Raw genomic sequence first — 13,889 nt, 5'->3', positions numbered from 1 at the left:
ATACAGAATATGAGGATATCTGTTTATAATTGCAATATATCTGAAATTGAATTACTCATGTATCTTTTATTCATATCAATCAAATTTAAGATATCAGCAATTCTGTAGCTGTGGGGCTGCTTCACTGGGGAAATATTATCATATTGTCGATGGGCTGCCACACCAGGCACAGAACAGAAGCTGTGGGACTGCTTCACAGGGGAAATATTATCATATTGTCGATGGGCTGCCTCACCAGGCACAGAACAGAAGCTGTGGGACTGCTTCGCAGGGGAAATATAACCATATTATCGATGGGCTGCCTCACCAGGCACAGAACAGTAGCTGTGGGACTGCTTCACAGGGGAAATATAACCATATTATCGATGGGCTGCCTCACCAGGCACAGAACAGTAGCTGTGGGACTGCTTCACAGGGGAAATATAACCATATTATCGATGGGCTGCCTCACCAGGCACAGAACAGTAGCTGTGGGACTGCTTCACAGGGGAAATATACTGTATATAGTCATTGAGCTGCCTCACCAGACACAAAACAAGAATCCTTTGAATACACCAACCTCAAAACAAATTAGCATGGTAAGAACATGAAGAAAGAGAAACAACGTGGATGTATTTTTGTATATTCTTTATGCACATACTACAAACAATCCAGGAAAATATTTCAAAAAGTCCTACATTAAATAGACCCCCTGCATTACATTCTACACAATAAATGAGGGCTGGTAAACTTACCCTTCCAGCTGGGAGAAGGTAAAGAACAATAGACCACGCATGCGTCTTTTTCACAAGGAGACATATTATCACATACTATCAGTATCCACGGTGTGGTGCACGCAAAACAACAATGTCCACTACCCTATTTCTTCGATTAAATGTCTGGGCATATGCTTCTTTCAAACATTCTTTACCGCTCATGTTTAATGGAGGCCCGGTGTTTAATCTAGGCCCAGAGTTAATCATTTCAATTTCCGACTAAGGATTTACTCAGACCCATCTTCGGTACCATAGTTTGAAAGGTCTGTTTAGTGTATTTAGTGGAACAATGTGATGTACACATATTGTTGTCCAAATACAAAATGGTATGCCTTATGAAATTATTTGGGATTGATCAATAATAATTGAGAGAATTCCATGCATAATAACTACCCAGCTTTTATTGTGTTCAGATACTTCGTTCCCCAGTGTTTAATCGGGGAAATACGGTTACGAACAAAATAAAAAAACAAGAGTTTTCATTAGACCGAAATAAATTAAAACATAAAAGTGGAGATAACCTGCAAAGGTGTGAAAAGGGAAAACCTTCTGATATCAACAAACCCTTCATGTTCATAATCCTATTCTCTGCAGGCCATTGTCACTGCAGCATACGCTGGTCATGACGAAGGCCCGGGTTCGATTCCCAACATGGGTACAATGTGCAAAGCTCATTGCTGGTGTCCCCTGCAGTGATATTGCTGGAAAATTGCAACAAGCGGTGTAAAACCATACTCACACACTCTTCGACAGAAGACTACTTTAACAAATAAACAGATTGAAGTAGATGTAATTCTGTTGCTGGTATCCATTCACTGGTTAAGATCATTTAGACATGGCCACTAATGCAAAGACTAGTGATAACCCGGAGGGCTTTACCTTCCCAAATCTAATCCAAAATGAGCTGTTGACTAGCTGAATAAACTCATGATGTCTATCCCCAATAGTTTAAGCAACTTGAGTGATAAAAGTAGACACAATTTATTGATAACAACTTCTTTAATACTGTCAAGACGACGTTTCAGTATAGATCCTTATACCATTGTCAAGCTGCCAGTATTAAAGAAGTTGTTATCAATAAATTGTGTCTGCTTTTATCACTTTTATCGGTATAGATCCTTATCCTGTCAGCTTGACAACGGTATAAGGATCTATACAGAAACGTCGCCTTTTCAGTATTAAAGAAGTTGGTATCCTTAAATTGTGTCTACTTTGTCATCCGTCATCTGTCGAAGTAATGCCTATCAAACAATTCATTTGTGTGATAAAGGTCACACATATTTACAGAAAACAAACGCATCCTCAAAACTAAATAAATGTATACATGCTTTCTCACTCACAGATTCTCCACATATGTCAGTTTTTCAAGGTCTGACTAAAATGATACACTATTAAGAGACTTTTTAGTGTACTTAAAGAGACAGAGTGCTGACAGTGTCCACAACCTGTGACGCAATCCATATATATTTAATGCCTCCATAAAATGTCCATGTGGGAAACAAGCCACACTTTTGAAATCAATGACTTCTACTGAAAGAAAAGTACAATAATTGAAAATGTTATTCTCAAAATCAAATTGAAAATGCAAATTTAATAATCATTGGATAACCATCATTCGTTTGAACCTTTACCAAGAGGGATGGGAATTCATTTACAAAGAGATCAAGGAACATTTGATTCTTTCATATTGCTTCAGTTAATCTGCCATGCCATCAGGTGTTCTGCCTTTGCACAGTGTCATGTACAGTAAGCCTATGGGCTAAGTGACAAAAAGTGAGTGAGTGAGTATGGTTTTACGCCGCTTTTTGCAATATTCCAGCAACATCCCGGTAATTGGTAATGTATGAAACATTGTACCTATGTTGGGAATCGAACCTGGGTCTTCGGCATGACGAGCGTACGCTTTAGCCACTAGGCTACCCGACCGCCCAAGTGACAAAAAGAGAAGTGTGCATACACTGATCTTGTACACCCTGACAGTACCACCTGGTATATCTGCAGGTTTCGCCTTTCATAGAAGCAGGTTTCGGATTGATGGGTCAGACGCCGCTTTTAACAGTATTCCAGTTATATCGCGGCGTGTCAGCTTAATGTGGGAGGAAAGCCCGAAGTGATGCAGGTCTAAGACATTTACCACTTAGGTGAAACCCACGAGCACAGGTATGGTGCTGAAAAACCTAGAAACATAAACGGGGCGAACCGGGATTCGAACCCACAATCATAGGTTTCTAGCGTGCCTAAGGGACACAACTCTGCACAGCGAATCGCGGCGCCTTAGACGACTGGGCCACCCTTGCCCCCATCAGACAAACAGAGTGTCACTGTATGTAAGTATGGTTTTGCTACAAATTTGACCACATCTTCTCACATCCCTCCAAATTATGCAAAAACTCTAATCTCATGTTGTCATGGTTATAAGGTAGTGCTGTGTGCGTGTGCGTGCGTGCGTGTGTGCTCATGTGTGCATGTGTGTGCATGCATGACTCCATGCATGCTGCACTCAGCAACATTCCTGCTAAATGACAGCCGACAATAAATAATCAAATCAGGACCAGACAATCCTGTGATCTCAAATGCTAAGTAACATTCCACACCAATGGGGTATGATGACACACTATCTACCAGGTCAGTAAGTCTGACAGCCCAATCCATTAATCTCCTCACATGAACAACACAGGTTGGTTGGGCAATCTTTACCCCAGAATATACCAAAGTAATAAGCAAATGGTGTCTACAATTTACTTTCCTTTGTTTGAAAGCAAGAGACAGAGGACAGACTAATGTGTCAGCGATGTCCAACAATCAAAAGTTAACTAGATTTTCATGTTCACATAAACCTGACATTTGCACAGCTTAAACAATCTTCCTGAGGCAAGGGAATTAACTGACTATGAAAGTCAAGTTTCCACCCTTACTAAACTAGGCTGGGCTTATGAAGTTATATTTTGGCTGGTCTAATGAGTTTATGCATAGTCCAAACGAAATCGATATCCGGTTCGAAAAAGCCCAGTGCAGATTTTTGTCGACTGCAAGATTTGCAAAGCATGTGTACCACCCGCTCAGCATCAACAGATATATTCCAAATCTTTCCATGTTTCTAATAAATGTGCTCACGTGATTTGATGCACTTCGTGAAGAAAGACCCGTTTTATTAATATACAGATTTGGATTATCAGTCAGATAGTGGGTGCCGCCATCTTGTTTGGAGCAAGTGCAAGTGATATGAAGGTGGAATCTGATTAGTCAATAGGAGGGTCATAGAAGGGACATAACTTTTAATCGCCACTGGTGGGGCAACGATCGAGCCCAGAAATTCCAGCCTAGTTTGGCAAGGATGGAAACTGGACTTTTAAAGTCAGCTAACGCCTTTGCCTCGGGAAGATGAGCCTAAACATTTTATCTTTAGCATATTCAGTCTCTCTTCTTTATGGCAAACGTGAAGAGGCAGTCCCATTGAGGTTGTCTGAACTTGGTCAAAATCCTTCATACTGATCACACTAAAAAGATAAAATACTTCTCAACTATACTGCCAATCATGACTGTTTTAGGCCACAAAATGTGATACCAGTACTTATTGGTTCTCATGAAACAGTTTGTCAAAAACCATGGCAACGATTTCCAGCATGAATTCAACTCATTCTGGCTCTCAGTCCAATATCAAATCTGTGCCAAGGGCGGCACATGTAGATCACTATAGATACCCAACTGCACTGGCTCTTCAAAAGTCATTGCCCAAGAACAAAATGGATCTGATTTTTCCAGCTTCATGACGTAAATCATATTTGTCTGTTATCATGGTAACAATGTCTGTCTTACTCAAATGTTCCTGCAATCTGGAAACTTTTCTTTCATATTCATAATGCTGTTTCCAAGTCAAAAGATGTGTACAAAAATAGTGAATTCCCTAAGTCCAGCCAGCGTTACCGCCTCCGCTCCCCTTTCTGAGTGCGCTTCTTCTCTGTGTCCTTCCTGTCCTGGGCCTTAGCCTTCTGGGCCTCGCGGTCCTGCTTGTCCTTCTCACGCTTCTCATCCGAATCCTTCTTCGCTTTATCTCGTTTATCACGCTCCGATTTGTCCACGTCTGTCTTGTTGGTGTTCCGGAACATCAGTTCTGTGACTGTCAAGGGATATAGCTCAGACGAAAGTGCAAGTGAGATGGATTTTTGTGCCAATTTGACAATATTCCACCCACACCATAGTAGGTGACATCAAGAAAGGGATTTAAACATTTTTTCATGTTGGGAATTGAACCCCCGTCTGTAGTGTGAGGAGCCTTTACCACCATATCATGTTTCAACGTATTATACATGTACAAATCAATCCTTTCACTGACATTTAATGATGTAAGCTGTGATACATTTGGGGTGCCAAATGTCAAAGGACAGTTCATCTCAACACCTACTCCACCCAAGTGATCATATTGCTGAACCATCCAAGTGTGGTGATCATGCACACCAGTCAGAACAAAGAGCCTATACTGGAGGATACCCTGCACAGTGAACGGTGGCACCCAGGGCCCCGTTCCACACAGCGATCGTAGCGCTAAGATGACCGTAACTCCTACACTTTAGCATAGGTTTATGACAGTTGTAGCTCTACGATCACTTTGTGGAACGGTGCCCAGGTCCCACTTGCACACTTGCCCCTCCCATACTGTTAACACACCAACAGTTCTAGTTTGTTGTTAACACAGCACACAGCACACAGCACACAGCACACAGCAATCAAATACCCCTCCCATACTTTAACACACCAATAGTTCTAGTTTGTTGTTAACACAGCACACAGCAATCACATACCCCTCCCATACTTTAACACACCAACAGTTCTAGTTTGTTGTTAACACAGCACGCAGCAATCACATACCCCTCCCATACTTTAACACACCAACAGTTCTAGTTTGTTGTTAACACAGCACACAGCAATCAAATACCCCTCCCATACTTTAACACACCAACAGTTCTAGTTTGTTGTTAACACAGCACACAGCAATCACATACCCCTCCCATACTTTAACACACCAACAGTTCTAGTTTGTTGTTAACACAGCACACAGCAATCACATACCCCTCCCATACTTTAACACACCAACAGTTCTAGTTTGTTGTTAACACAGCACGCAGCAATCACATACCCCTCCCATACTTTAACACACCAACAGTTCTAGTTTGTTGTTAACACAGCACACAGCAATCAAATACCCCTCCCATACTTTAACACACCAACAGTTCTAGTTTGTTGTTAACACAGCACGCAGCAATCACATACCCCTCCCATACTTTAACACACCAATAGTTCTAGTTTGTTGTTAACACAGCACACAGCAATCAAATACCCCTCCCATACTTTAACACACCAACAGTTCTAGTTTGTTGTTAACACAGCACACAGCAATCACATACCCCTCCCATACTTTAACACACCAACAGTTCTAGTTTGTTGTTAACACAGCACGCAGCAATCACATACCCCTCCCATACTTTAACACACCAACAGTTCTAGTTTGTTGTTAACACAGCACGCAGCAATCACATACCCCTCCCATACTTTAACACACCAATAGTTCTAGTTTGTTGTTAACACAGCACACAGCACACAGCACACAGCACACAGCAATCAAATACCCCTCCCATACTTTAACACACCAACAGTTCTAGTTGGTTGTTAACACAGCACACAGCAATCAAATACCCCTCCCATACTGTTAACACACCAACAGTTCTAGTTTGTTGTTAACACAGCACCAAGGAATCACGTGCCCCTCCCATACTTTAACACACCAACAGTTCTAGTTTGTTGTTAACACAGCACACAGCACACAGCACACAGCAATCACATATCCCTCCCATACTTTAACACACCAACAGTTCTAGTTTGTTGTTAACACAGCACCCAGGAATCACATATCCCTCCCATACTTTAACACACCAACAGTTCTAGTTTGTTGTTAACACAGCACCCAGGAATCACATATCCCTCCCATACTTTAACACACCAACAGTTCTAGTTTTTTGTTTGTTGTTCACACAGCACTCAGCAATATTCCAGCTATATGACGACGGTCTGTAAATAATCGAGTCTGAACCATACAATCCAGTGACTGATATCATGCAACTGTGATACAATGATATTCATTAATCAATCCTTGTTGCCTCTTACGACAAGCACAGTCAGCACTTACGACAAGCATGGGTTGCTGTAGACCTATTCTCAACCCGGATCTTAATAGCTGTAGGTGAGATCTGCAAGCAGTCCCTGAAGCAGGTCCTACAGGAAGATGGGGAGGTGAACACTAAGACCACACGGTATTATCAACATACCGGTGCACTGCAATACACGTTTCACACTAGACATATTGCAGTCCTTGTTTCTGTGTTCAGGAGGAATGGGTTCAAAAGAGATAACAAGTTTCATTATTATTTGCATCATGTTACCTAAAATCACAGAAATTCATTTCCAAATTATGTTTCCCGATGAAACTGATTGACAAAATGGTGGAAATGAACACAGACGTGATTTTTCTCTCACGTTGTCATCTCCCCAGCATCCATGACTACAAAATGAGGGTGAGTGACCATGGTGACTTGACATTGTTCTAAAATATAGAAATCGTTGTCAATAACTGCCAAACACTCTAGTTGCCAATATGTCGCAATATGTCACAATATGTATCGCAATATGTAACGCAATACAGATACCTGTATCGCAATATATTGCAAAACAATTTTTGGGCCGATACACATCCCTAGTGAACACAATGAAGGATACGGTCAGCATCTCCGGCAGGACCCCCTGCAGCTCCCCCTGGGTCGTCGCTCGAGTCAGAGTCATCACTAGGAAGTGGTCAGGAAAATAGCTCCAGAAACAGGCGACAAAACATTGTCTTGTACATCATTGTGAGAAACACTATTTTTAAAAGTGGTTAGAGACATCACTAATTAAGACTAAAGAATACTACTATAGTTATCATACCATGAAAAACATACTGTTTCTTTGTTTGCAGCGTAATGCTGCATTCAGCAATATTCCAGCAATATTCATGACAATTAATTATTAAAACAATGTGTACAATGGTGTAAATATTGAAATAAAACTAATCAGGTAAATCACTGCAGAATACTGTACATGTTTTGATTTATAGTACAAATATGAATCAAATCCTGTCTATTGTGTTCATGCTTGAAAGGATACGCTCCTTCTGAAACCTGACTGTATTGTGCCAGTATAGCAGCCTTTCTTGCCTTCTCTTCTGCTGTGAGTTCTCTCCCTTTGGTCACAGTCAATTTCTGGGTACTCAAGATCTTCGAGAGCTGGTCTTCGACACTAACTAGTTGTCAACAGAAACAAAGAACATTATGAATAAGTCAATGGCAATTACCATGACAACATGTGTATGTCCTTCAGGCACATTGACAAATAGTCATCCACACCAGTGACATAAGAGTGGTATGTTTCTAAAGTTCTTACAGTTGAAACTAAAGTGAGATGGAAACACTGAGAGTGAGTGAGTGAGTGAGTGAGTTGGGTTTAACGCTGCTTTAAACAGTATTCCATTATATCACAGCATGTCAGCTTAATATGGGAGAAAAGTCCAAAGTGATGCAGGTCTCAGACGTTTACCACTTTGGTGAAACCCACGAACACGGGTATAGTGGGCACTGAGAGAGACAGTGAGACTGAGTGAGACAGTGAGAGACAGTGAGACTGAGAGATACAGTGAGACTGAGAGAGACAGTGAGACTGAGTGAGACAGTGAGACTGAGAGAGACAGTGAGACTGAGAGAGACAGTGAGACTGAGAGAGACAGTGAGACTGAGAGAGACAGTGAGACTGAGTGAGACAGTGAGACTGAGAGAGACAGTGAGACTGAGTGAGACAGTGAGACTGAGAGAGACAGTGAGAGTGAGAGAGACAGTGAGACTGAGAGACTGAGAGAGACAGTGAGACTGAGTGAGACAGTGAGACTGAGTGAGACAGTGAGACTGAGAGAGACAGTGAGACTGAGAGAGACTGAGAGAGACAGTGAGACTGAGAGAGACAGTGAGACTGAGTGAGACAGTGAGACTGAGAGAGACAGTGAGACTGAGAGAGACTGAGAGAGACAGTGAGACTGAGAGAGACTGGGAGAGACAGTGAGACTGGGAGAGACAGTGAGACTGAGAGAGACAGTGAGACTGAGAGAGACAGTGGGACTGAGAGATACTGAGAGAGACAGTGAGACTGAGAGAGACAGTGAGACTGAGTGAGACTGAGAGAGACAGTGAGACTGAGAGAGACACTGAGACTGAGAGAGACAGTGAGACTGAGAGATACAGTGAGACTGAGAGAGACCGTGAGACTGAGAGAGACAGTGAGACTGAGAGAGACAGTGAGACTGAGAGAGACAGTGAGACTGAGTGAGACGGTGAGACTGAGTGAGACAGTGAGACTGAGAGAGACAGTGAGACTGAGAGAGACAGTGAGACAGAGATACAGTGAGACTGAGAGAGACAGTGAGACTGAGAGAGACAGTGAGACTGAGAGAGACAGTGAGACTGAGAGAGACTGAGAGAGACAGTGAGACTGAAAGAGACAGTGAGATTGACTGAGACAGTGAGACTGGGAGTGACAGTGAGATTGGGAGTGACAGTGAGATTGGGAGAGACAGTGAGATTCAGTGAGACAGTGAGACTGAGAGAGACAGTGAGACTGAGAGAGACTGAGTGAGACTGAGAGGGACTGGGTGAGACTGGGTGAGACTGAGAGGGACTGGGTGAGACTGGGTGAGACTGAGAGGGACTGAGAGAGACTGGGTGAGACTGGGTGAGACTGGGTGAGACTGAGTGAAACTGAGAGAGACTGAGGTTTGGAAGATGTTAGGTTAAGGGAAGCATTGGGTTGCATCAGTGTTAACATCTGAAATTCCAAATTTCTATTGAAACATGGACCATTGCAATGCATTGGTAAGTGAAAAGTCATAACACTGCCAGAATAGACAGACAAGGACCCTGTTTGCCGTGTTTATGCAGCATCACTATTCAACTATATCCTGGTGGACTGGGTGGACGAAGTAATAATTGTGCATCTTAAAACTATCAATAAGCAGGTGATGTAGTCTCTGTATAACACTAATATCTGCCTTCTCTCACTCTCAGAATGCTTTCAAAATTGATTTCTTATTAACATCTAACTTGTTGTAGTCACTATGTGACTGGCGTACTGCAATTGAGTGAGTGAGTAGGGTTTTACGCCACTTTTAGCAACATTCCATGCAATATCACAGCGGGGGAAACCAGAAATGGGCTTCACACATTGTACCCATGTGGGGAATTGAAACCTGGTCTTCAGCATGACGAGCGAACGCTTTAACCTCTAGGCTACCCGACTGCCCCTACTGCCAATGACATTTGAAATATTAACTCACTCACTCAGAACTTTTAATGGGGTAAATTTAATTGTTTGTTGTTAAACATCATACTTATCAATATCCCAGCCTCATGACCACGATGACAGCTAGATGAAAATAATCAAGTCTGGACCAGACAAGCCAGTGATTGATATTACACACCAAGCCACCAAGCCTGACCACAGTTCCACCTAGTCAACAAGCCCAATTGTGTTACAAACATAGATTGTTGTGGGCCTATTCTAACCCAGAATCCCCAAGGGGGTGTAAACAGAAGATAAGTGTTAGCACTGGGACGTGTCCAGATTTACTACCCCGGTACCCACCCCGCTATTACCCAACCCTACCCAGGTACCCACTGTAGGTCTCAAGAGTTGGGTACAAAATGTCCGATTGGGAATAGTTTGACCGTAGCTCTGGCAAAATGTATTTAGATACACGTATAAAACAATCTGGTCATGCATACACTGAAGTTGACTTAAGTTTTATCTTAATTCAAACCTATAAAGGTCAGAGGGAATGGTGCAAAGTCAGAAAGAAATGTGAACATCAGTGACTTGTAGTGTAACCATAGAGTTCTAGGTAATTTTTGTCATTCAACAATACAATATCACATGACTAAACACGGGTCCAGGTAGTCCTGTGAGTACCAGGGTCCTGCTCAGTACCCAGAGTTATCCATCCCAGCCCTAAAAAGGATATTTTAACCAAGATTAATCATCTCAATGATCAAGACTGCAAACAGCGAGAGACAAAAGCTTCAGACCTTTAGATCTTTATGTGGGAATACACTGTTTCTATACTTAAAAAGTAAACAAGACAAACCCATGTTACATTTGTATGAAATTATACATGCATTTGTGATGTTGTTTATTGGATTGTTTCACACAGCACTCAACAAGTCCAGCAATATGACAGTGGTCTTTAAATAATCAAGTCTGGACCAGACAGTCCAGCGATTGACATCATGAGCCTCAATATAGACATTTGGGCTACGAAGACATGCATCAACCAAGTCAGCGAGCCTGACCACCCAATCCCATCAATCACCTCTTACATTGTGATATAGTCGCTTGCGGGTTCCTTCCTCATGAGTGAGTGAGTGAGTGAGTTTGGTTTTACGCCGCTTTTAGCAATATTCCAGCAATATCACGGCGGAGGACACCAGAAATGGGCTTCACACATTGTACCCATGTCGGGAATCGAATCCGGGTCTTCGGCGTGACGAGCCAACGCTTTAACCACTAGGCTACCCGACCGCCCCCTTCCTCATGAAGCTGAAGACATGAGTTAATTCCCCACATGGGAACAATGTTCGGTGATTTGTTTGGTGTCCCCATTGTGTTATAGCTAAAAGTGGCACATGAACATCCTAAAAACTCCTATAACATAGCCATACAGAGAATCTCACCTGAGTGTCTTTTGATAACAAATATATATCAACACGGCTTGATAAAAATGGAAAAAATCTGAGGCTTGCCAAAGAGTTTTTCCACTTTTATCATAATTGATATCAAAAGACACAAGGGTGAGATTGTATTTATCATCCAACATCAGTCTTCCTACTTTTTTCATTTTGTAGACGGCAATAACCAGTGTCCTAAGTGTAAAAAGTACTGCTGACAGCTTCAGTAGTAGAGCCATTAGGGATGTCATTTGACTGTGACGTCATCGTAACCAATGACGTCACAGTGGTCTCACCCAAGCATATCTCCTATGGGAACCATCTTTGGGTGATAAATGAACGATGAACACAGGGTGAAATGGTATCATCAAACCTGTACACTTACTTTTATCTTCAGCCCCTGAATTCTGTTTGCCTTTAATTTCTTCCCATTTCTCAATCAGCTCTTCACATACAGCCTCAGTACCATCACTCTGGAAACACATCAGGTTGACACGTTATACATGAAGTGGTGAGATTCACTGGTGTACAATAGCACATATGTAAAGAAATTCACAAAATAATTACACGACACGATCGGGACAATTTCTTTCGATCATTGCATAAAATACCTTTAAGTTATATACGATTGGGTATTTTTTAACCGAGTCACCAGTAGATCCTGGAGAAAATGTGTGTACAGGTGATTGCTATTCCTGGCTCAGTTAACGAGACAAATATGCACGGTAATCTTAATCTCTGCATAGAAAACAACACCTAGCATGCCTAGTGGAACAGGAAACATAACTGAAATGGTAAATCATTTCAAGTGATGTTTTATCATGATTTTCAGATTTTCATTGACCAAGTTTGTTATAGATCTTCTGTTCTTTCAGCTGGAGAAATATGATGTATTTTTTTATAGCGTTTAGATTAATACTCAAAATAACAGTGTGATATCAGCATGTGCGTTTGAGGGTATGGGAATTAACTCTCAGCTTTCAAGTATTACGTAAGATTGTTTACTAGATAACGGAAGTCCTCAGATAAGGACATGTGTCGTACATCTTGGCCGCTGCCAGCAGGCAAGCAGCAGGTCGTCCCGATGTATCAATTACACTCATCGGCACTGCAGTGATCGTTAATGATAATCTACTGCTGAGGCTTGCCCTTTGGTACATGGTCTCTGGTACGGGTCAGCCATTTTCACTGGGTACGAATCGTCTAGTTTCCTCAGATATAACCCAATGTATGTTAATGAGTTTCCTATCTCAGAGTTCATCGGCTGATAATATGGAGATTGCTCTGAAGTCAGACATGTCACAATCAATCTTATTAAAATCATATCTTAGTTCTCGCTATTGCTAAACAAAGATCTGAGGACATCCCATATTACGGGTCACGTCAGAACAACCTTTCATCCGACCAATCAAAGCATTACTTACCAGATCATGAAAGTGACAGTCAGATTGTGTTTTCTAATCATGCAACCTCAAAAAACCTTAACACGGCTATTCAGAAAGACAGTTACAGCCCGTACAACCGATACTGTCAAAATTATCGTCTTTCTCTCGCTCCTGTGGGATAAACATTTGAACAGAGGAGGCATTTCACAGTACGTGGGAAGCACTGCCATACAATCTCAACCATATATGAGATATTCCGGTATGTTCATTTGTTCAGTTTTCAGAACTGTGTCAACATATTTTTTAAGCGTAGTCTAAAATGGAAGTAGCCACGTTGAAGCAAGTCCTGTAAAGCTCGAGCAAACTGCTTTCTAATTGGCTGATGTCGACTTCTCGTTAGTCATTTCAGTGATCGGTCATTCTGACGTGACCCGTAATGGGATGTCCTCAGATCTTTGTATAGCGGCAGCAAGAACTCAGTACTGATTTTAATGAGATTGTGTCAGATTGTAGTCTGCATGCATGTCAGGATAGACACCCGATGTCAGTGTGATCCCTGTATACTAGATTTTGAATACATTACGACAAACATGGGAACTCCGCACCTATCATAGCCAAGAATAACCACGCGTTTACAGCTAGTTCAGTACTAGTTGCATCTTGTTCAATGATCGAAATCTGAACAATCTATCAAAATATGAATACAGACCACTACTTCTGCAATTATTCCCTCCAAGCTCTCCTTTTTCTCTTCATTCGACGTATCTGTGTCTAGGATTCCGGAAATGTATGTTACAAACACTTCTCCATCCACATCTGGGTTTAATGAAATCAATTTCTGTGCCAACCACTCCTCGTATGGACTTACGGAGGCTGCCATTTTGAATGAATGTAAAAGTGAAACTCAAAAGCGAAAAGTAACGACCGCAATGTTACTAATGGTAGAAAACGTTGACACG

General features: G+C 41.8%; 1 protein-coding gene across 1 annotated transcript; it reads right to left on the bottom strand.

Annotated features, from left to right (window-relative positions):
* Positions 1 to 612: 612 nt before the first annotated feature.
* Positions 613 to 13,812, bottom strand: LOC124131587 (coiled-coil domain-containing protein 43-like). Its single transcript, XM_046494954.2, has 5 exons — positions 13,640 to 13,812; positions 11,931 to 12,018; positions 7,947 to 8,082; positions 7,524 to 7,588; positions 613 to 4,866 (listed from the first exon to the last, which is right to left on the bottom strand). Exons 1-5 carry the CDS (start codon positions 13,808 to 13,810, stop codon positions 4,676 to 4,678), a joined length of 651 nt encoding a protein of 216 aa, XP_046350910.1. The 5' UTR covers positions 13,811 to 13,812; the 3' UTR covers positions 613 to 4,675.
* Between the last annotated feature and the right edge of the window lie 77 nt (positions 13,813 to 13,889).

Source organism: Haliotis rufescens, unplaced genomic scaffold (genome assembly GCF_023055435.1).
Source record: "Haliotis rufescens isolate VD_foot unplaced genomic scaffold, xgHalRufe1.0.p SCAF_1, whole genome shotgun sequence".
NCBI classification, from domain to species: domain Eukaryota; kingdom Metazoa; phylum Mollusca; class Gastropoda; order Lepetellida; family Haliotidae; genus Haliotis; species Haliotis rufescens.
The sequence above is the reverse complement of the archived record's forward strand: the minus strand, read 5'-3'. Positions and strand labels throughout refer to the sequence as shown.

Bases quoted from the DNA above. Each gene is read 5' to 3' on its own strand.
- LOC124131587 (XM_046494954.2), bottom strand. From the start codon at position 13,810: ATGGCAGCCTCCGTAAGTCCATACGAGGAGTGGTTGGCACAGAAATTG. The intron at 7,589-7,946 runs GTATCCTTTCAA...ACCACTTCCTAG, and splicing joins AGTCAGGTTTCAGAAGGAGC to TGATGACTCTGACTCGAGCG. The intron at 4,867-7,523 runs GTATCCTTCATT...TGACAGTCACAG, and splicing joins TCCTGCCGGAGATGCTGACC to AACTGATGTTCCGGAACACC.